Below are 23,584 nucleotides of genomic sequence, written 5' to 3'. Positions count from 1 at the left end.
CTTTCTGTCAGCTGTTAGATCGCACAGTGGTGGGCTAGCTTCCCAGCAAGCTGGCTGTGGTTTGTTTAAGAAAATTGGGTGTAAGCCATGAGATGGCACAGCGGGGAAAGTGCTCAACTGGATGACCCGAATTCAATACCTGAGACCCACCTCTTTCAGGTTGCCCTCTGACATCCACATGTGTGCTTTGGCGTCTACACACACACACACACACACACACACACACACACACTATGCAATTAAAACATGTAACATCTACCGTGAGCCTGCAACTGGCTGTTGCAACTGTTTCCTAAGCACCAAGTTATCCCAAGGGTCTGAGAGCCTGGAACCCTTCCCATCTGCACTTACAGATGAGGGCCTGGGTTTGGAATAGTTAAACCACCGGCCTGAGATGACACAGCCTGGGTTTGAACTGAGGCCCTACCGGCTTCACGGGGTGCTTACCCAGCATGCTTGCTGCCCACAGCCTCTTGGCTTCATCCTGGTATCTGTCAGTGGTAACAATGTGCTATTTTCTTTTGACACAAGTTTATTGAAGTAAAGCAATGGTCGGCAAGGGAAAGACAGTAAGTAGAGACAGCATCGTGGAAATGTGCGGAGGAGTGAACGACAGGGGTTCTAGAACATTCCACAAAGGTAGCATGCTAAGGATTGGAAGGACTGCGGCTCAGGAAGAGGGTTCAGCTTGCACAGAGGTGGCAAAGTACCGCAGTGGGGGTACTTGGGAGAGGGTGTCTGTGCTGACTGGTTTTTGTCAACTTTCCACAAGCTAGGGTCATTTAGGAAGAGGGTAACTCAGTTTGGAGAGTGTCTCCATCAGACTGGCCTGTAGGCAGCCTGTGGGGCATTTTATTGATTGATGGTTGACGTGGGAGGGCTCAACCCATGAGTAGTGCTATCTCTGGGCAGGTCCTGGGCTCTATAAGAAAGCAGGCTGAACAAGTCCCAGGAGAGGAAGCCAGCAAGCATAATCCCTACATGGCCTCTGTATTGGCTCCTGCCTCCAGGTTCCTGCCCTGACTTCCCTCAGACGGAGTGTGACCCGAGAGCTGTAACATGAAACAAAACCTTTTCTTAAAAATATTTATTTATTTATTATGTATACAATATTCTGTATATAGTCTGTCTACATGAGGTCTACAGACCTCATTACAGATGGTTGTGAGCCACCTTGTGGTTGCTGGGAATTGAACTCAGGACCTTTGGAAGAGCAGGCAATGCTCTTAACCGCTGAGCCATCTCTCCAGCCCCAAGCCTTGATTCCCTGGTTGCCCTTGGTCACGGTGTTTATCACAGCAACAGAAGGCAGATGAGAACAGTGGGCCATTCAGACAGCTGCCGGGGTGCAGCAGGAGTTGGCGTTCACACCTGACACCCACCTCCCAGCTGGCCGCTCTCAACTGTGAGGTTCGGGGATAGAGAATGTGCCCACTTCAGAGATGGCAGCTGAGGCCAGTGGCCAGGAGGGTCAGAAATCAGCTGGCTGCCAGTACTGGGCCCCTCCTCCACTCTGCTAGTCCAGGCCTCTTTGAAAAAAGCAACAGAAATATACCTAACAGCAGTGGCGGGTGTTTGGGCTCATGTAAATGGAAGGTTAGATGTGGACATCAGATACAGCCTGATCCATGCTCTTACTGTAGCCCCGCTGTTGTGGCTTGAATCCAAAGTGTCTCCAACGGGCACCCTGGGGGAAGCAGGTGCTTGGCTTGGCCAGGCCTGGCTCAGTACCTGCTCTGTGGACCATGCAGAGGGGCTGCAGTTTGGCATGTCATGAGGAGGGTCGCTCATCCGGGCGGGCAGAGCAGCTGCTATCTGCCGGGGACTTGTGCGGAGCTATGGTGTGAAGAGCGGGAGGAGAGGCTCTTGACAAAGGACAGAGGCTTTCTGTTTTTCCCGGTGACTGAGATGTGACACAGAGTTCTGTTGGACTGGGACTGAGGTCATAATTTGACACTGTAGAGCCGGGCATGCTTAGAGTCACCCTTCTGTGGTCAGAGGTCACCTCTTCAGACTGTAACATCAGCACGGCCCCCCCTCCTCCCTCATCTTTCTTTGTCAGTGCTGGGACCAGAAACCAGGGAGACTCCCATAGGTTTAGGCAAAGGCAGAACACTGAGTTCCGTTCCCGCCATGCTCTATTTAAAACTCCCTACTGCCAGGACGGGCCCCATCCCCTGAGCTCAGCTAATCCTAATCTTCCCCATTCTGTTCAGTGTGGTTTGGGCATCAGGTTCTAACATACAAAGTTGGGGGACACAGTCAAACTATACCACAAGATTTGTGTGGGCAAGGGCCACCCAAGATCAGCGTTACTCAAAGCAGCAAGTCGACATTTCCCATAACGTTTTATTCTGATACTGATGTTAGAACAATGACTAACTTTAGAATCATTAGAAGGCTAAAGGCAGAAGCAGCACATTCACAGGATCAAAACCAGCCTTGGTTACATAGTCAAGACTCTATCTCAAGAGAAAAGGGCAGGAAAGAGGGGGAAATATACCCTTGCGGGGGGTGGGGGGAAACGTGAGTGATAATTTTAGACAGGTGTTGGAGTCAAATGTTTAAGGCCATTTATAGAAAAATATTAAATACATAATTTTGAGAGTGAGGCATTTTTGAAGCTCCTTGGGCACATTGTTCTTGGGGTTCTGTTCTAGAAGCTTCTAGACTTTGCTCTAGCTCAGTCAGCTCGGCAGTCTGTCAGAGCCTACACTCGGCTTTCTTGCACATTACCTGGTTGAATTGTTACAAAGCTCTGGACAGGCTTCCATTGCTTCATTTCATGAGGCTCAGAGACAGCAAGAGACTGGCCTGGAGCACACAGCTGGCTATCTGAACCTTGGGCCTTTACTGTTTCTTTGATGGTGGTCAGGTAGGCCAGTCAGTGCTGCTGGATCTAGGGGAACCCCGGATGAAGCATTGTCTTATTGTGGGGTCAGGAATGGTGTCTGGGAAAGCCATGGGTCTGACCTGATCTATGCATGGGCCAGCTTCCCTCAAGGCCCTGGTCCCAGCTCCATACTGGAGGACCTAGCCTGCATGGGGTCCTTGAGCATGGGGAATGTAGTCCCCCTGAGCTAGCACTTCCACAGGAAAGGGGCAGGAGGAGACTGGTGTTGGCCACCTATGGTTTGTTGCCCACAGTATCATCATGTCCTTGGTTCAACAAGGGACTTTGTCCATCTCAGCCAGTCGGGGGGCTCCAGGCAGCTTTGGTGGTCTTGCTTTTCTTGTGTGCCCCTGTAGGCTAGCTGGGCTTCCTTTTAGAATAAGAAGTACCCCTGCAGGCTAACCTTATCTTTAGTATTCAACAGGGGGGCTTCTTTGTGAGCATTGGACTGGTCCTTTGATGTAGCAGGGATAGACCCTGTCATGGGAAGGCTGTTCAGTGCCCGGGACCAGCTGGTTCATCTCACATACCACACACTTCTCTTGCAGGTCTGGGACACAGCATGCCACAGGGCTTGGCTGCTCCCTTGCTCCTGCTGATCCTCCAGGGAGGTAAGTTTCAACCCCATGGCTGCAGTGGAGGATGGGCCCATCTCCTTCCACAAAACCGAGCAGAGACCACATGGTGCCGTAAGGCTCCTGGTCATGGCCGCTGGCCACCTACCCACAATCTACAGCCTCTGTCTACTTGACACCAAAGCTAAATGCCCCGTTTCCCACTAACCAGAACCCAGGGAACCAAACGGCTCCAGTAAAGAGAAAGGCTTGCCACCATCATGGGAAGGAAGTCCTGCCCTTGGTCTAACCTTCTTTCTTCTTTGTGCAAGACTCTCTCACTTGGGTCATGAACCTTCAGTAGGTAGGAGGGACAGGAGGTGGGAACAGAGGAGCCAAACTTTGTAACCGTCCCTGGGGGAGGCATCAGAGCTGCAAGAATCCTGTTGAGGGCATTCTCTCCAACAAAAGCCAGAGGCTGTACAGGCCACCCTGGTGAGGGGAACTTGACCTTCTGCAGACTCAGCAATATTTGCTCTGGTTTTTACCGAAATATCCAGTCCTTTAAATAGCTCCCTCAGGAAACAGGCCCAGCTTCTGATTTCCCTTTCTGGTGGCGACACCCTGCCTGCTCTGGAAACCCCTTTAGTGCCTGCACTGGGAGCAGGGTGTAAGAGTGGGGTTTGGGTAACAGAGCCCTGTCATACACTGAGGCTAGATCATCACCTTTCACTTCTCCTGTGGAGCCTGGCTACGTTGCCATTAGTGGAGGAGACAGAGAGAGTGCAGACCCTGTGGAGATCCTGGGGATGGCTGCCTGGCACTAAGACATGAACAGGGCAATGGCTTCTGTGATGTGCTTGTCCTTCTAGCTTCGGAACCCCAGAAGGGACAGGGAGCAGTTGAGTGTATCTATTATCCCAGCCCTGGGGAGGTGAGGCAGATCTCAGGAGCATGCTGGCCCGGCTGCTTAGCCAAATTGATGAGCTCCAGGCTGAGCGAGAGAGTCTACCTAAAAAACCTCTGTCTTCAACTCACATGTGCATGTTCACAAACCCACAGACATGGACACATGTGTGTCTTTCACAGTCCCAGGGCTGGGTGCACAAGGTCACGGTGCAGCGGGCTCTATGGTTAGCGCGGTTGAGCATCTACTTCCAGTGTGGTGTTGGATCTCGTGTTTTTACGATGGGATCCAGGATGGGGCAGAAAGGAGTTTTTGTGGTGGGAGCCTCTCCAGCCACTCCTAACACCACTAGACCTGGGGACTCTAATGACTCTATTACTCTTGGAGGGCTCACCTCCTCACACGCTCTGTGGTCTGAGCATTTGAGGGGACACATAGATCCTAGTTTTAGCAGGGCCCCAGGCACCTGCTGTGCTGTTTGTTCTCTCATTCATTCATTCATTCATTCATTCATTCATTCATCCATTCATTCATTTGTGAGTTTTTGAGACAAGGTTTCAGGATGTAGTCCCAATCCTCCTGCCTCAGCCTGCTGCTGTGTCAAGTGGCTGCTGTATGTGGTAGCTTACATGATACAGTCTTGACCTCACCCGAATATGGGTGTGAAGGTTGGGGACCTGTACAGCTGGCTTAGGGATACCTGGGAGGCAATTTTAATCCTGGGGCTGTGGTCACCTAGTGAGGGTGCTGTTGCATCCTGCACCCTATAGTAACCTCTACGGGATGCCTGGGTGCCGTCCAGTTGTGGGGAGTTGCCTGGCTTGTTCACTCACTCTGGCCTTGGCAGCCACCTCTCAGCAGTCTGTGGGATCTGTTCTGTCTGTCCCAGTGGTTTGTCCCATCTCAAGCTAGGGTACAGCTCACTGGTAGTATTTGTCTAGTGAGCACAAAGTCCTGGTTTCAGGTCCTGGCACTATATACTGTTCCCTTCCCTTCCCTTCTTCCCTTCCCTTCCCTTCCCTTCCCTTCCCTTCCCTTCCTTCCCTTCCCTCCTTTCTTCCCCTTCTCCCCTCTTCCTCCCCTCCCCTCCCTTCCCTTCCTTTCCCTTCCCTTCCTTTCCCTTACCTCCTTCCTTCCCCTTCTCCCCTCCCCTTCCTTCCCTTCCTCCTCTCCCCTCCCTCCTTCTCCTTCTCTCCCCTCTCCCCTCCTATATGTATGTGCTGTGTATGTTGCCAAAGAGACCAACTTGCAGGAGAGGGTTCTCACCTTTCCCCATGTGAATTTCATGGATGGGAATCAATTTGTTAAACTTGGCAGTGAGCACTTTTATCCACTGAGCCCTCTCATTGGCTGTTTCCACAACTTTTGGTGGAGGCTACCTAAGAACTGCACTGGAATTCACTAGTAGACTAGTGTCTGCCAGGCGTTATGGCTGGGGAGATGCTGCTTCCCAGGGAATAAAGCTCAGCAGCCCAGGAAAGCCAGCTACCCTTGGAGCCTTGGTACTGTCCTCTACAGTCCAGGTCTAGCCTTGGAATCTAGGTTAGAACCCAGACGTTGTCCACTGTTTCAGGGTCTTCATTGGTCAGGACGCAGAAGGAAGAAGCCACTGAAGATGAAGGCCTTTTAGGAAGCGCATTTCTAGCGTCTGGGGAGAAGATACGGGTGCTGGCGTGCAGTTTTACAAAGCAAAATTCAAAATGGCTCTGCTCCTTTGGCCAAACATTGAACAAAACTTGGACAATGACTGCATCTTATTTTATTGTTTTCTTACGCATGTGTACTGGATGCTAAGCCTAGGCCCTCTGCCTTGCCCCACTTATTTCCCTTTTCCCGAACCCCCTTCAGTTATTCTCTTTGTCCCCCTAGAAATCCTCCATAGCTGCAAACATGATAGAGGGAGCAATATCTAGAGTATATCTAGAGTTCTACATCATTTTGATTTAGTAATTAGTTAGATACTTTTTCTTCCCTTTTGAGACAGGGTCTGGCTCTGGAGCCCAGGCTGATCTTGAACTAGCAATCCACCTGTCTCCGTTCCCCAAATGCTCAGAAGCCAGATGTGCCCCATGCCTGCCGCACCTGGTCATTTGGAAAGTGAAACAAATGGCTGGGGTGTTGGGGGAGGGGAGAGTAGAGGTGACTCGTCCAGCAGCCCCTGCTGTGGCATTTATTTTGGCCACATCTTGGTAGCCATGGGGTCACTGACAGTGGCAGGTGAACTGTCAAGTGCAGATGTCTCTCCCACTCTTTCACCGTCCTCACTAAACCCCTCCCCTCGTCGAGGCTGTGGGCTCAGACCATGACCAGTGCCACACTCCCTGGCCTCAGGGATCTGTCCATCTGCCTATGGGGAGTTCAGAGTGTCTGACCCTATGATGGACAGTGGCCCAGTTTCACATTAGAAGAACCTCATCACCATGACCAGTCTTAAAATGTTGGAGTTCACACAAGGAATTCCAGTGACAAGGGTCCCTGGGTTCCAGGCTTTTATCCCAGCCTGTGACTCTACCCAAACTTGTCCTCAGCCTCAGACAGCTTGCCAAGCAAGGCCCTTCCAGTGACTCTCACCCAAAATGTCCTCTCTGCTATCCCTCCAGCTCGGGGCTGCCTGGACCTCACCTGCTACACTGACTACCTCTGGACCGTCACCTGTGTCCTGGAGACATGGACCCTCCACCCCTACACACTTACTCTCACCTGGTGAGTAGCCAGGTCTCCCGAGCTGAGGAACTACTCAGAGTGGGTGGCAGGATGGGAGGAAGCCGTGGGCTGAGTTGACCTGTGGCCTGCTCATGAGGAAGTTTAACTAAGAACAAAGACCTGCCCCGCCCACCAAGACTGTGAGAATGAGTTCACAGGACTCACTGGGAACACATGGATAGGAAAAAGACTGACCACACCCAGGGTTACCCCCAAGGGTCATACTCTCTTGCTCTCATAGACCTGCCTAGGTTAGCAGCCCTGGTTACCAGCAGTCCCCAGTGATCTTCTAAGCACCGGGTGTCCTCACCATAAATGATATTGAAATTATTGCTACCACGTTCCAGAGGAGGATGCTGAAGTTCAAAGTGGTTTAGCTGCTGGCCAGAAGTCTCGTAGCCAGTGTGCTCGTAATCCCACGTGCTGCTTAGGATAGAGACCGCTTGTCCTTTATGCCTTCATTCACTTTAAGTATATTAAGTTCCTGCCAGACATGTTGTGGGGGCTGAGGAGTCAAACAAGACTCAAGACTGCAGGGTGTGGAGCCAGGGGTGGTCAGCTGGGGTGGTCAGCTGGGGTGGTCAGCTGGGGTGGTCAGCTGGGGTGGTCAGCTGGGGTAGTCAGCCGGCGTGGCCAGAGCACCCACAGCAGCAAACACAGCACGTGTGAAGGCCATGGGGGAGCATGAACCACGAGTGTAGTTGAGCAGCTGCCTGTGACCTGAGCAGAGTGAGGGAAAACAGTAAACAAAGAAGTTGGTGGGTGTGTGAGGGCCGTCTGTGCAGCTTGGGGAAGGGCAGCTGGTGTTAGGGAGCTTTGAAGGCACTTCTGGCTGCTGCATGAGCAAGATGGAGCTCAGAGATGTTGGGTGAGGAAGCGATATCTTGAGACAGCCTTACAGTGGTCCAGGCTGGGGGTTGGACAATGTCATTCAGCAAGGTTTGTAGGTAGAAAATTCAGCAAAGAACTAAGAAAGTCTGCAGATCCACATTGGTCCTGGAGGGTGGCCATGTTCAGTCGCTGAACACGTTCAGAAGGAAGAAAATAAACTTCTGTGAATTCACATATATACTCTAAAATCCATCTTTGCTGCCCAGTGGGAGCTAAAGAACTACACCATTTACCACTACCCCTCCTGACCAAAGCATACGACAACAGTCTGTAGGTCACTCACCGTGAGCAACAGAGACAGGTTTAGGCCCAAATTCCCAAAGCCGAGAGCTGCTGCCCTGGTCAAGGTACCGAGTGGCTGGTCCTCTGAAGTACGCAAGCTGCATCTGAACTCAGAGCGTGCTAGGTGCTGCAGAGAGGTCACTGTCCCTGGGAGAGGACTGGACCATGACCCTCAGCCCTACCTCCAGCCCCTCTCACCCTCATGCTTCAAGTTCCTACCCTGCCCCGGGCACTGAGCTCCACTGTCCCCATTCATGACTGGCCACTCTGTCCCTGAAGGCAAGATGAATACGAGGAACTACAGGACAAAGAAACCTCTTGCAGCCTGCATAGGTCGGGCCACAACGCCACACATGCGCGGTATACGTGCCACATGCCCTTGTCCGGATTCATGGCCGATGACGTTTTCATTGTCAACATGATGGACCACTCTGGCAACAGCTCCCAGGAGTGTGGCAGCTTTGTCTTGGCAGAGAACAGTGAGTACCACAAACCCAAGCTGAGGAGGACTCAGGACCCTTCTCTGACCTCAAAGCAAGCTCTTCTCACGCCATCAAAATCTATTGTCCTTAGAGTAGATTTTAGATGCCCTGCTTTTAGCTAAGGGGTCGTGGTTTGATATGGGATGTGGTCTAAATGTCTAAGAGAAACATCACAGGCTTGGAAAGATGTGGGACAGGACCCAGCTCAGCCCTTCCTGTCTGCCTGACTCTGATCTTGGAAAGACCCTGTTCATGTGACCTAGGATTTTGCTCCTAGTCATGAGCACCAGTCAGCTAACACGGAATCCTCCCAGATGAATGGGAGGGGCCTTAGGTTAGGAGGGCCCCAGAGTGGACATGGCTGCAGCTGTTGCCAGAGCCTAGGCTGGGCAAAGGAGGGGTCTGGGACAGCAGTTTGGTGCATGGCAGAGTGTGTATCTGTTTACGTTTATGCACCTGTATGTGATAGGGGGCCCCTTCTTTTGGAGAGAAACTAAAAATCACAGAATCCAGGGGGCACCTTGCTTAGGCATTTTCCACATTAGGTACTAATATCAAATCTTAAGAAACTTCCTTCAGCCGTCTGGATTTCCAACATTTGCTTTTCTTTTCCTTAGCTGGACTGTGCTGGGCCCCGAGTCCTGGCTCCAGCCTTTAAGCCTGGGAGTACTCTCTCTTTCCCCACAGATGCTTCACCCAGATCTAGTCCACGGGAATAGGGGCTGTGACCAGGGACTGCTTTGTTCAAAGCCACACAGGGCCTTTGGAGAATGTCGGGGAGGGGGGACCTCTGCTTCCTGCAGGTTCTTACCCGGTTTCATCTTTCTGGGTCTTTCTCCAAGTCAAACCAGCCCCCCCTTTCAATGTGACCGTGACCTTCTCTGGACGTTATGATATCTCCTGGCGTTCAGATTATGAAGAACCTGCCTTCTACGTGCTGAGGGGCAAGCTACAATATGAGCTGCAGTATCGGAACCTCAGAGACCCCTATGCTATGGTGAGGCAGCCGGGCATGGGGTGTGGCAGTAGGAGTATGCAGGCGGGTCCCAGCAGAGTGGGGGCAAGGAACAGGACTTGGCAATTCCTTCCAGCATGCAACCCTCTCCTACCTCCTCCCTGGGCTAGGGTATATCCCTCTATGTCTCCACCTTGACTCCTCCCCTACAGCCTACCTCAGTTACAGTGGGGCAAGTTTGGAGTATTGCACTTGCTTTGAATGGGAAAGCTACTTAAAGAGGGCACACTTGGAAGGTTCCAGAATGGTCCACTGTTTAGACAGAGCCTTGGGCTTCTAGAATTATACATCTATTAGAATGGTCCTGGTTGAAGATTTCCATAAAGGGAATTGCCTAGAATGTTCCCTGGGAGGCTTCTCTAGCAGTCCATTGATAAGATGGTTTACTTAGGGACTTCTAAAGGTACAATGTTGAGGATGTCCTATGTCATCTGAGACATAGAGCCCAGGGACTCACTGGCTGTGGAGCTTCTGGTTAGTGATGTGCAGGGGTGCCCATGGTTACTCCCAGGACATTGTCAGTTAGGGGTGAGTCCACTGCTACAGAGAGAACTATTTTTCCAGGTAGCTCTAGTCAGGGATGCATGCTCCCTGCGGGGTCTGCCTGGTTGTTCCAGTGGAAGGACTTTGCACCCCATTGATGACTTGGGTGACTACAGAGTTTCGTGTTCCTTCCATCTTGGCAGAGGCCGGTGACAAAGCTGATCTCGGTGGACTCAAATAATGTCTCCCTTCTCCCTGAAGATTTCCACAAAGACTCTACCTACCAGCTGCAGGTGCGGGCAGCACCCCAGCCAGGGACTTTATTCAGGGGGACCTGGAGTGAGTGGAGTGACCCTGTCATCTTTCAGACCCAGGCTGAGGGTAAGTGTGACGCTGGTGGGAAACCCTACTCTGGTACTGACTCTTGTCCTGCTGCGACTTTCTCAAGGCCTGAGGGTCCCTGCATGCTCTGTTATCCACCCCCGGATGCGGCCACTCATCTTCGCCAGGGGAGCTGCTGCATCTGATGGTGCATTTGACTCCTAACTCTGAAAGGGGAGTCATGGCCCCATTTTACAGAAGAGAAAGCTAAGGCTTAGAGAGATAACATCACTTGCCTGGGATGAGAATAAAATTCCTTGAAGGAGCAGAAGGGTTATTTTAGCTTCTGGTTTGGCTCATGACTGCAAGGCCCTGTGGCACTGCAGGCAGTGGATGCCACTGTTTGCTTCATGGTAATCAGGAAGCAAAGACAGAGGAAGGGCTGGGGTCCCAATATTCCTTTAGTGTATCTGTAATGACCTAACCATCTTAGGCTCGGAGTCCTAAGGTCCTACCACCTTCCAGTAGCATCCAGGTTGGGACCATACCTCTGACACAGGAGCCTTTGGGGGAGGGGTTGTTTGACAGAGGAAGGGATCAAACCCCAGCTTCCTCCCAACCTTCCACCCAACCCGACCATTCACCGTACACCCACCCACATTCTTCTGGGAGACTTTTCTGATGGACCCATGGTTTGCTCTCTCTGCAGAGCCCGAGGCAGACTTGGACCCTCACCTGCTGCTGCTGCTGCTGCTCCTTCTGGTTGTCTTGGTTCCCGGCCTGATTTTCTTGGGTCTGAAGATCGACCTGCCTTGGAGGTGAGGCCAGGGGCTCAGGGAGGCAGAGAAGGAAGGGGTCAGCTTGGGTCACAGCCCCTCCAACCAAGACCTGTTCTGTCTGGGCAGGGGGCTTGGTGAGAGCAGTGATAGCAGGTAACAGCACGTATGTTCCGTGTGCTAGACACGGCAGAGCTCCTGTCTCCATTCCATGACGGCTGTGTGAGCCTGGCACACTGCAGACACCCCCACACTTCATACAGGGAAAACGGAAACACAGAGTAGCCACGCTACTTGCCCAAAGTCACAGAACTGTGGTGTGGCAAGGGTGGGGTAGAAACTTCATGTTCTTTGAGGGGATCTTGACTCTGACCTTGTCCAGAGAGTGAACTTTGAGGCCCAAGGGGTGATCACTCACCCTCCCCATTCCTTCGTTTCTGTTTAAAGGTGGCCTGGGATCTGCTTTCCATACTGGGCTTCCGTTCTGCATGCCACAGAAAGAAAGGAGGCTGCTGATTTAAAACAGAACGTACCACCTTGGCACCAGCAGTATGGCAGGCTGCTGTATGCAGAGTCCTTTGATAAGTGACAGAGCGAGGCTCTGCACACACTCATTTTGCTCCCCTTCAGTGAGACACTCAAAGACAGAGAATCTGGAACGGAGAGACCAGGGTACTGGTCTCAGTTGGTGGCAGCCTGGGGTTCTCCCGACCCCCACCATGGTAGATGAGGAAGTCAAGGCCCCAGAGGGCAGTGTGCGCCTAGCCCACAATAGATGCCAGGGGCAGGAACTTGAGCATCTGCAGGAAGCTTGGGGGTGAGGGTAACTGCTGCTTCCGTTTTACTGATGGGTGGGCAGGAAGGCGCCTGGCAGTAGAAGCTGTTGCTTCTGCAGGAAAGAGGCCAGACCACAAGGGCTTTACACACCCCTTTCTTTGCAGACTATGGAAGAAGGTCTGGGTACCAGTGCCCAGCCCTGAGAGTTTCTTCCAGTCCCTGTACAAGGAACACAGCGGGAACTTCAAGGTGAGATACCTTGGATGCACCCTTTGGATGTTTACTCTTTGGGGGAGTCCTAATAACTCTCACCCTAATGCCAGACTGCTCTGTGAGTCCAGAGTATTCAAAACCTGACCCGGGACCAGGCCTCAGTTTCCCTTTTCTGCGAGGTGCAGAATTGGTCTTGGACTTAGGCATTGTGATGCATTTCCAGCTTAGAGTGGGCAAACTGGGTGGCCCTGGGTGCATGAGCTAGGTGCCTGCGGTTTCCCATGGTGGCTTTGATCTGTGGTGGGGAGCGAATCTTACCTGGGAAGGACCTGCCCTATCCCACAGCACATCCCTCTCCCTGCCAAGTACAGCTGCCACTACTGTCATTTTGGAGTATCTGCCCTGCACTGCTGTGCAAAGCCAGCAAGGCGGGAGGTCCCGGAGAGAGGATGTGATGTCAGGGAACAGCCACTTGCCGCAGCCCATGGAGGTCAGAGCAGCAGGGCACCCGAGGAACAGCTGCTGCACACCTGGTCTGTGGCTCTGCCTGTACAGTAACCCTTGCAGTGAGTTCCCAGCAGCCCTCTGGGTCTCCAGGAGGAGGCCCAGGCTCAGAGGGACTAGTGGGCCTTTCAGAGAAGGGCAAGGGTATGCCCACACCCCTTCTTACCCTGAAACACAGCATTGCGGCCTGCTGTGCTGTGTTGACGTTGCTGTTAATCTTGTATAACTTGCACTGTCAGCAAACAAACATTACCTCACTCAATCCTCAAGACACTGCCATGGGCAGGACCATCCCATAGAAGACAGAAATGAGACACACAGGGCAAGGGCCTAACTCAAGGTCACACAGCTGAGAAGTGACTCCCGGTCAGGGATAGAAGACATTGTGGTCCTGAGATGTTCTTTTCAGGGGACCTTCTCACACCTGGGTGATCTCTGTCAACTCAGTGGAGGCTCCCCTATTGTCACCAATATCCTGGCAGGCAATGGGCAAGAGGGTTCTCAAGGCTTCGGGGCCGCTGTCTCCGTCCAGCATCCCCTAAAACCCTTTCCGCATATCTGGTTACTGATTCGCTCCCTCCATAGATGTTTATGGTAAAATCTACTGTGTGCCAGGTACTGAGGACACAGCTGTGAGCAGGCCCGCTCCTGGCTGAGTGTTCGCTGTAGTGTGGATACACTGCAGAGTTGTAAAGCCTTGTGTCAGAGGACAGGATATGGGAGGGACCACAGACCTCAGGACTCAGGAGCCTGGTGCCAGCACCCAGCCGATCCTACACTGGGGTACTGGTTACTAATGTAAATATGAGACTGAAGGCAGTCCGTCCTTACTGCAGGTAGGGACACAGGCCCTGAAAGAGGAGGACAGCATTGGGGGCCCACAGGACAGGGGTTCATCATGGTCCTGTCTGTTTCCCTCTGCTGGTGTCTTGTTCCTCTGTTCTCCCTGTCTCTGGCCTGTCTCTATGTTCCCCGCGTCCACACGACTTTGACTCTGTTCACACCCAAGCATCTGCCTCAGCCGATGACTGTCTCTTTCTCATAGAAATGGGTGGATACCCCTTTCACGGCCTCTAGCCTGGAGCTGACACCACAGAGTCCCACAGCAACCTCAGTCCTACAAGTGCACGACAGCTGTTCGTCCTCATACCCAGCCAAGGAAAAGAAGTTCCTGGGGCCACCAGGCCTGGAAGAGCAGCTGGAGTGTGATGGGACGTCTGAGCTTGGCCCCTGCTGCACAGTCCCCTTGGCAGCCGGCCCAGGCCACTCCGCCTACAGTGAGGAGAGAGATCGGCCATATGGTCTGGTGTCCATTGACACGGTGACTGTGGGGGATGCAGAGGGACCATGCGCCTGGCCCTATAGCTGTGGGGATGACGGCTACCCAGCCCTGAACCTGGATGCTGGTCCAGAGTCTGGCCCTAATGCAGAGGATCTGCTCTTGGTCACAAACACCACTTTTCTGTCCTGTGGCTGTGTCTCAGGTGGTGGCCTCAGGCTGGGAGGTGCCCCAGGCAGCCTCCTGGACAGGTTGAGGCTGCCCCTTGCTCAGGAAAGGGACTGGACCGCAGGCCCACCCTGGAGAACGGGGTCCCCAGGAGGGGGCTCTGAGAGTGAGGTGGGCTCCCCTCCGGGTCTAGACATGGACACTTTTGACAGCGGCTTTGCAGGATCAGACTGTGGCAGCCCTGTGGAGAGTGATGACGGGCCTCCTCGCAGCTACATACGCCAGTGGGTGGTCAGGACCCCTCCACCTGTGGACAGCGGAGCCCAGGGCAGCTAGCATACGAAACCAGCTGTGATAAGAAGGGGACCAGAAGTGGGCGGGCTTTCGAGCCTGCCATTTACAGTGTGAATATGTAGGTATGTGTGTGTCCATGTGTGGCTCGGGTGTGCGTTCCCACATCCTTGTGTGAGAAATGCCTGTACATGCCCTGTGTTCACAGTTGTATCTGTGTGTGTCTGCCTGAGCTCACTATGTTCACGCATGAGTGTAGATGTCTCCTAGACATGAGCCTCTGACTCCTCCCCTGCAGACGTGTGGGGTGGCCACAGTCAGTGTCTAGAGTCTGGTCCAGGTTCCTAACCCAGGGCACTATCACCACACCCAGCCCTGTCAGGTGCCACCTCTAAGAAGCTATGAAGGCAGTGAGTGAATAGAGTGAGCCTACAGCATCTGCTGGAGTGGGAAGGTTTTTGGGGGAACCTAGGGATGTAACTGTGAACCCCAGTACAGGTGGCCCAGGCTTTGTAGCCTGGAGAAGCCCCTTCTGAACACTGCAGGCTTCGCTTTCCTGGACATTAGGAATGGTTGGCTGCCCTGGCTCAGCCCGATGCAGTTTACAGTCCCTTTCAGCTTCTTGATTTTTGTGGCTTTTAGGACCAGGTGCATGCCCCAAGGAGGGAGAATGGGAAAAGGCAGCCTACACTCACAGCCTGGAGAATCTTGAGATGGGCACTCAGTGGAATTCTGGGCTGTGACATACACAGCCTGGTCCTCAGAAGCAGTACCACCAACCAAGGCTTTTTTTTGGGGGGGGGTTGGTTTTTTTTTCCTTATTAAAAACAAAATTCCTGTAAGTACTCAGGGAATATTTATGAAATATCAGGCATTGGGGTAGGGTACAGAGTGTGTTACTCACAGAACCCTCTTTATGACACCCAGAGTTCAGGGGACACAAGGGAGCCATCAAGAAGCAGCTTCTAGGGGCTGGAAAGATGACTCAGTGATCACAGGCTGCTCTTCCAGAGGACTCGAGTTCAATTCCCAGCACCCACATAGCAGCTCACAGCTGTCTGTAACTCCAGTTCCAGGGAAGCCGAAACCCATGGCAAAACACTAATGCACATTAGAGAGAGAGAGAGAGAGAGAGAGAGAGAGAGAGAGAGAGAGAGAGGAGAGGAGAGGGAGAAGGAGAAGAAGGAAGGAAGGAAGGAAGGAAGGAAGGAAGGAAGAAAGGAAGGAAGGAAAAGAAAGGAAGAAGAGCTTCTGGGCACTCTGTAGTCACTACCTGCTCTTCCCCTGCCTGTCCTTGATGTCACATTTATCCTAGGGACTTAGGGAAGGTCCCCTTGCATCCAGTGACTCCTGTGAGCATGCTGTGTGAGGGAAGTTAAGAAGTACGGGGTGGTATCGGAACACTTCTTCCTGGACAGCAGGGCAGTATAGGAGCTAGACAGCGCCAAGGTTGCTTAGCCTTTGCTGGCATTTTCTTTCTTTTCCCTCCCTCCTTCTTCCCTTCCTTATCCTTTGTCCTGTTCTTCCTACAAGGGTGCCCACCCAAGATGTGGTGTGGTATGTGCAAAACCAGACAGGTTGGAGACAGCAGAGTGCCTGACCTGCTCTGGACACGGTGGGAAGCCTCCATCTTGTCTGGGACTCCAGGGTGCAGCCTTACCCCTAAATGGCCCAAGGAGGAAGGCTGTCTATCTGTCCAGTCTGCAGAGCTGAACTGGAAAGTGGTCAGCAGAAATCAGCCGAAAGCTCCCTCAGACTTGTGCATATAAAGCAGGGTAGCTGGTGGAGACACCCAGGGAATGCATGGATGTCCTCAGTATTTGACTCAGGGCTGGCTGGAAAGATCTGGAACACTGGTAGTTTGAACAGCGAGACTGCACCTAGGACCAAGGTGTGTGAGGCTCTCAGACCAGCAAAAACCACAGCTCCCTCCCTGCACGTGCATACAGCTCCACCCTGCTGCACCCCCCCCCCCCCCAGACACTTAGATCAAAATGTGCTGTGGTTTTCACATCCTCTGGGAGCCACAGACAGCAGGTGCTCTTGGCAGCTCTCCAGGGAACCAGTTCGGCCCCCCAACCCCCCACCTCGCATAGAGAGTTCCTGACTGGGGTGTGGGCAGGAAGAACATTTAGGGCTGAGGTGCTGACCCCCACCGGACCCATTTTTGAAGGGACACCTCATGAAAAAATGTGAACGCAAAGTTGGAGGCAAGAGTTAGACCACCTAGAAGTTAACAGTGGGTGGACAGGAGGGTGGTGAAAGGTTCGACAGGATGACAGCTGGAATGACAGCTGGACGGAGAGACAGACACACTGCACAAGAGTGGGCGGGCCAGATACAATCTAGGAGGCTAGTAGCTCTGTCTGCTCCCAGTTTTATCCCCAGCCCTACACACAACAGGTGCTTAATAAAGTTTTAATAAAACCTGCATTGTGGCCCGTCTTAATTCCAGGATCTCAGGCTGCGAGCTAGATTACTCTAGACATGGTTGGTGAGGGATGTCTTCTGACTGGGAGGAGCTGGCCAGTTGCTGATGGGCACCCAGGGCACCGCATGAGGATAAGACTTTAGGAAGGAGGCAGGGCTTGTTAGACAACAGGAAATACATAGGAGGTGTGACACACATCTTTATCCCAGCGAGGGTCTCCAGCAGATACGACCAAGAAGCAGGGCCATCAAAGGCAATGGGTGCCCATCACCTAAGACCAGTTAGAGCAGCCAGTAAGGTGTTCTGAAAGGATGGGTTGTCACATCACACTCCACAAGTGTGCATGGCCTTTGATGTTCATGTTTTGCCCATCTTGACTTTGAGGGCCTGGGCTATCCCCTTGGGCAGGATGAGCTGGACCTGCCTGAGATCTGTCACCTCTTTGAAATCAAAGAGGCAAACCTCTTAGCAAATACCCATGTGTGTCTGCCACTTTGCTAGCTCTGGGACAGGGCACTAGATGTCCCTCCCCCCACCCACGCTGCTGTGTAGTCAAGGCAGACACGTGCCCCGAGCGGCTTCACGCTTCTCTCTGTAGTAGTACTGGGGTTAGAACCCAGGACCTCACAGATGGTAGGCAGGTCCTCTGACTGAGCTAGCTTCCCTAGTCCCCCTTTTACTTTTCCTATTTTGAGTCAGGGTCTAAATTGACTGGGCTGGTCTTGAACTCTTGATCCTCCTACCCCAGCTTCTGAATCCCCAGGCCTGCTGTTTCAGCCTTTCCTCGGGCTACTAGGAGGAGCCAAGCCTGGAGCTGCGGGGGAGGGGGGTAGTCACAACAGGAGAGAACAGCCAGTCTGAGGGGCTGTGAGGTAGAAGCCTGGGAGCTCCTGGGTGGAGCCATGCCTGAGGCTCATGAGAGGAATGGTCACTGTGTGCTTCACTCTTTCCAGCTTTTGGCCTTCTAGGTCATGGCCATAGGGTCAGAGAGGTTGCAAGCAGAAGCAGTTCATCCTTTCTAATGGAGCACTTATGAGTCACAGCGCCTCCTAGCTGTCCTCCTGTGCCATGGGCATTGGTGGTGACTGTTGGCCCTCTGTGGCTCTCTCTGCCTGAGGACAGGACTGAGTTTCCTGTACCCGTGAGGGTACGACGTGTGAGCCCGACATTAACTACGTCATTTGATACTGCGGAGGTATGACTGTTAGGCAGCACACCCCTTCTTGTCCTGGCCAGTCCATACATCTCCAGTCTGTGTGTGTCAGCCGATTTGAGGTGGGTGAAAAGTTTCTACACCCTGTAAACCTCTCCGCTGATGCAATAATCCAAGTCAGACTAAATCAAACTGAATTAGAAAAAGCCCAGGTTTAACGGATATCAATGCTCCCGGGTGGCTCTCCAGCCCCCCAGAGAGGAGCCAGGGAAGGAAGACCCAGAAAACCATGTGTTTATTCTCCGAGGTGCTGTTTAAATACCCTGTGGGAGTGGTCTTGAGCATCTCTGGGAAGGGGTCATCGCTTGGTGGGCTTTTTTGGAGGTGGAGTCTGGACTGTGAAAACTCCCAGGGGTGGGGGCTTGGGATGGAACTTCCACCCAAACATTCCAGACTCTTTAGATATATGGATGCCAGGGGCTGGGGTGACGCTTCCAACCAAACAGTGGTTTCCTGTTGCTTGTGGCAGGAAGTGCTCTATAACAACCACAATGAAAAGACAACTCCCTTCCTAAGGACCTCAGTGAGAGGAGGGGAGGGGGCTGGGGGCATGGTTCACAGCACAGCGCTTGTGTGGCATTCAAGCCCCGAGGAAGGGGCATGAAAAAAACACCAGGGGTCAGGGCAGAGTTGCTTAGAGTCGTTTGTTTGTGGCCTCACAGGGAGCTGGGCACTGACAGCAGGTGGCACGCCTCCTCTGCCCTCCCACAGGTCTCTTGAAAGCTGTGTCCCCTCTGCAAGAACTCCAGCAACCTTACCCCAATATCTCCAGGGCATTTTCATTGTGGTGTGGTCTGGGGCCTCCAGGGTCTCATGCAGGAAGGTATCAAGGAGAAAAGCCACCTCTCACCCTGGGAACAGAAGCCACAGTGAAGGACTCCCCAAGTCCACTGAGCCCTCGGGAAGCTGTGTTTTGCTTGCCATCCTCAGCGGATAGAAAGAGCCTTGTGTCTCAGGCTGCAGTTGCCTGGACATGGCTACCACTTACCAAGTGGCACAGCCCACATGGCCCATCCAGCCCCAGCCATACCACAGGAAACAGGTGGAGAACTCTCAGGGAGTCCTGACAAGCCATTTCTCCTGTGGCTGTAACTTTTCCTGCCGGTAGAACAAGCATGGACTCCAATGACAAACTGGAGAGGGGACATGCTCTGTCTAGAGCTATCCATGCGCTTACACAAAGGTGTCAGGGCCAGGGTCCGGTTTACACAGCACCTCAGTGTGGTGACTAATTGTGGCGGGGGCCCTTATTCCCAGCTGCAGCACACATGGCCTGGCTTTGCTCCCAATGCTACCTGTCTGTTCCTATCAGCAGGGGCAAGGATTGAAGCTGCTGTGCGTCAGGCCCCAGATGGGGCAGGGCTCTGAAGGGATGCTCAGCTATGGGAAATGACTGAATGGAGGAACTGTCCTCACAGGACCTGCAGAAGACATGGAAAGGAGGCAGAGTTCCCAGAAGTTTGTAGAGGCCAGAACTACACCCAACCACGTGACAACCTGAGGTCCTGCCCCCGCTAATTTTGAGCTTTCTTTCCTGACTTGATAGCCCTGTGTAGGAACCTTTGCCTTATGCTCTTCGGTGAGCACAGGGCTGCTTCTCCATCCCTCCACCCTTGGTGCTGTGGAGGGTCTTTGAGGCAGGCAGCCTGGCGGGAAAACCATCACACCTGCCCTACCACTAGCTTCCAACTTTGTGGAAGCTGTTTTAACCTTGTGGGCCCTCAGTTTCCTCATCCTTGAAACAGGCATGAGTCATGTGTGCTTCTCAGGATGGCCGTGACACGAGCTCTCTGTCGTGTCCAGAACGGTGTCTGATGTGCGTGCAGATATGTGCTCTCAGTAGCATTTTTGCAGGAAGTCACCCTGGTTCCGGGAGGTTTCACAGGTTGCTGCTGCCCTCTGCTGCTGAACAGGAGTCAGACAGCCTTCCAGGTCTCCTGCCAGCCAGAGGCGGGAACAAGAAACACTGGTGAGAGTTGTTGATGCTAAAGCCAGGAGACCGAGGGGCAGTTTAATTCAGCAAGGCCTGAACCCCAGCCCTCCAGTGAACGGGATTGCCTTGCACACTGAGGGGTGGTGAGAGACACACACGGACACACACGTTCACACAGCTGGAAAATCAGTGCGGTCAAGAGGCCAGGGGAGGGATGGCTAGCCAGGGAGCTCAGAAGAGGCATCTCACCATTACTCACGTGCAGGCGGCTCTAGTCCTCGGTTGGGTCAGCTGAAAAGTGGACTCTGACCACAGTAGAGTGACTATGACCTGGGCAGGGCTTGGAGAGGGGAGGGACTGAGCCCCTAAACAGGCTGGAAGATGAAGACCCTGCATGAGATGCGCTCTGGGGGTGGGGGTGGGGGTGGGAAGCTCTGTATAAACTCAGGCTCCAGCGCAGGAGGCTGTTTTGCTGTCTTGGTAGCCCCAGGTGTCCCAGGGATGTTATGGAAGGAAAGTGAGCTGCATCACGGGCATCATTCGCAGCAAATGACACGAAGGTCTGTTTCCCAGGGTGTGCCCTCGTGCGTGTAAATGCAAAAGGCCTCCGAATGTCCTGGAGAGGTAGGCGCAGGAAGGCCTGAGCCATGTGTGCAAGTTCTACGTCTAAGAGAACCATTTGGATGCTGTTTTCCTAAAGAAACAAAAGAAAGGATAAAGAGGGCCAGATTGTAGGTACACAGGGAACGGATCACATAGCCGAGGACCTGTGGCAGGCCAGGTAGCCCAGTGCCACCTCCCATAGTCCTTGGTGAGAAGTGACAAGGTCTGGCGAGGTGAGGAGCCAGCCAGCGTAGCTCTTGGGGTCGGGAGGCACAGCAGCCCTGCATTGCCTTTTCGAAGCCTTTGCTACTGCTTGTTCACCATTTCCTCTCCTCTGACCCGGAAGTTCTCAGCAGCCCAGCAGCTCCCTGGTTTCTAGCTGGAGGTCTCCTTCCTCCTGTCCTCCCCAGGGACTTTGGACTCACCGGCCTGCTGAAGTTTCTAGAGGTCTTTGTGTAGAGCTTGGACAGGCTGCCGCTATCCCGCTGTTTGGATGGGTAGTCCGTGGGAGGACAGACAGGCAGATGGATGCATAAGTGGATGACGAACGAAAGGGCAGGCGGTAGAATGAGCAGACCCAGAACTGAGGGCTACATAGAAGGGAGGGGTTGGGGGAACGAAGGCTCAAATAAGCCCTGTGTCTGCTTGAGTGTATCTGAAACCCCATGTCCCCTCCCAAACATGCTTCCCAAATGGTCCATGTAGACCAAGAGGGTACTGCTGAGCTCTCTGAGTCCATGCTTGATGGCCTCTAGGTCCCCAGGCCTATCTCAGCTGAGACCTGGATGTAAGGCAGAACTCGACTGCTGGCTCCCGGCCTCATATGCAGCGTGACAGGCAGGCTCTGCTCCTGAACACGGCACCTTCACTGCCCCACTTTCCTAGAACATTACCAAGGGTCTATGTGGGGCTCCCTGTTGTGGTCCCATCCTCACCTCTTTCCACGGGGGCGTGGCTTACAGCGATCAGGGCAGTGACGTGGGAGGATGAGATAGGCTGCAAGCCAGGTGAGGCCACCAAGAGCCATGCCCCTTAAGTAGGCAGGAAAGATAGACAGGGAGGGGCAGGAAACAGAGGATCAGGCCAGCTGTGGCAAGTGGTTTCCATGGCTCTCCTGACTGTCATAATGAAGGCAAGTCTTGCTGCTAAGACTTGTTTGCATTAAAAAAAAAAAAAAAGGTAAAAATCTAAGTTTTCAGTTGGGCGGTGGTGGCACACGCCTTTAAACCCAGAGAAACCCTGTCTCAAAAAAACAAAAACAAAAACAAACAAACAAAATCTAAGTTTTCTTTACCCTATAAGGTGAAACTTTTTGTTTGTTTGTTTTTTTCTTTGTAGCTTTTGGAGCCTGTCCTGGAACTAGCTCTTGTAGACCAGACTGGCTTTGAACTCAGAGATCCGCCTGCTTCTGCCTCCTGAGTGCTGGGATTAAAGGCGTGCACCACCAATGCCCAGTGGAAACTAAAGATTTTTAACTGTTGCCAAAAACAAGTTAAATGTCTTTTTAGAGAACTTGAAGGGACCAGATCCTCCCAGGCAGGGCTAGGAGATGCCCTGTGGAGGGGCAGGTCTGGGCCCTGCTGAAGGAGGCTATGCTGGCCTTTCCCAGGGCCAATGCTTACCTCCCTCTCTGGGAACCACCAACTTGGGCACCCACACTAGGCTGGGTCACAGCTGGAAAGTAGGGGAATCCCTTGGGGAACAACGCTCATTAGGCAAACACAAAACTAATGCATTTGATCTCACTTTAATTAAAAAATAAATAAATACATGCCAGGGGCTTGTATCTAATGAGAAAAGAACAAAATAAAAGAACAAAACAAAAGCAAAACCTAGAGGTCTTGCTTCTGGCAGGAGGGGTCTCCACAAAAAGTCAGAGACCTGGGCTTGGTCCAGCCCCAGTTGGGAGGTCCTACCTAGAGGGGAGCGGACTCTGCTAGGCATCCCTGTGGCAGGTCTCCACAAAGCCCTCCTCTGAGTGGTGTGTGGGTGTCAGAAGACTGAGGGCTTGGCCATCAGCTCTGCTTCCCAACAACATCTACCCTTGCAGATACTGCTGATGCTGGAGCCTGAGCTCAGAGCAGGACACGGGCCTGCAGAAGGCTGGGCATCTGGGAGCAAGAGCAGCAGAGTGGAGGGGACTGAAGTTACCCGGCAGCTGCTACACATAGGCTAGGCCTGGCTGAGCTGTGGTAACGTGTGAGGGACAGGGCTCGTGTGTCTAGGGTGAGCTATAAAGCATGGGCAGAGGCTCCTCCATTGGCCTGGGGACAGCATCTATAAGTGGATCCACTTATTCCAGTTGACATCATGGGGGAAGACACGGCCCAGGCGGATGGTGCAGTCCAGCGTAGGCTCATAGAAGGTGACAGTGCTCTCATGGCAGGAGAGGGCTTCAGCCTCACCGGCCTGGCCCAGGCCCTCCACCACAGGCTTGGAGAAGAGTGAGACAGCTGCTGGCTTCCTCAGCAGGCGCTTCTGGATACAGCCAAGGGACTCTAGGCCCTGCAGATAAAGACATGTGGGGTTACAATAGTACTGACCCGCTTGCCTGGGGGCCTGGCCTTGCTCCATTTATGAAATGCACATAACTTTCCCTAAGTAGAAAGAAGATGGCCAAACATGGCCTCGAGGAGAGGCAGGACTTAGCAGGAAGGCGTAGGCAAGACGGGCAGGAGGAGGGATGGCAGGTATGGGTGTCACAGTGACAAGCACCTCTGGAGGACAGTCAGGTACTCTTCAGTCACCAAAGGCTGCAGTGGATTCCCACCACCTGGCTGGCCCCACATGAAACTCTGCCTGGAATGACTGCTAGGAAGTTCAGGGAATGTCACACTAAATGTCAAGTTCCTAGCTTGCTAGGAA

General features: G+C 53.0%; 2 protein-coding genes across 5 annotated transcripts in view; one reads left to right on the top strand and one right to left on the bottom strand.

Annotated features, from left to right (window-relative positions):
- The window catches only part of Il21r (interleukin 21 receptor), a 39,411-nt gene extending 22,441 nt beyond the window's left edge, over nucleotides 1-16,970 (top strand). For all 4 annotated transcript variants that reach the window (XM_087908463.1, XM_087908466.1, XM_087908465.1 and 1 more), the window contains 8 exons: nucleotides 3,442-3,504; nucleotides 6,955-7,057; nucleotides 8,510-8,709; nucleotides 9,555-9,709; nucleotides 10,414-10,591; nucleotides 11,241-11,349; nucleotides 12,249-12,333; nucleotides 13,847-16,970. In XM_087908463.1, coding sequence (XP_087764589.1) covers nucleotides 3,442-3,504; nucleotides 6,955-7,057; nucleotides 8,510-8,709; nucleotides 9,555-9,709; nucleotides 10,414-10,591; nucleotides 11,241-11,349; nucleotides 12,249-12,333; nucleotides 13,847-14,584 — 1,631 coding nt within the window. In that variant the 3' untranslated portion in view covers nucleotides 14,585-16,970. The remainder of the gene's footprint in view (nucleotides 1-3,441; nucleotides 3,505-6,954; nucleotides 7,058-8,509; nucleotides 8,710-9,554; nucleotides 9,710-10,413; nucleotides 10,592-11,240; nucleotides 11,350-12,248; nucleotides 12,334-13,846) is intronic.
- A 5,480-nt stretch (nucleotides 16,971-22,450) lies between these two features.
- The window catches only part of Gtf3c1 (general transcription factor IIIC subunit 1), a 66,265-nt gene continuing 65,131 nt past the window's right edge, over nucleotides 22,451-23,584 (bottom strand). The window contains exon 37 of the mRNA XM_048460572.3: nucleotides 22,451-23,224. Within this exon, the coding sequence (XP_048316529.3) occupies nucleotides 22,997-23,224 (228 nt within the window). The 3' untranslated portion in view covers nucleotides 22,451-22,996. The remainder of the gene's footprint in view (nucleotides 23,225-23,584) is intronic.

This window comes from Myodes glareolus, chromosome 7 (assembly GCF_982192425.1).
Source record: "Myodes glareolus chromosome 7, mMyoGla1.1, whole genome shotgun sequence".
In the NCBI taxonomy this organism is placed as follows: Eukaryota; Metazoa; Chordata; class Mammalia; order Rodentia; family Cricetidae; genus Myodes; species Myodes glareolus.
This window is presented reverse-complemented; position numbering and strand designations above follow the sequence as displayed.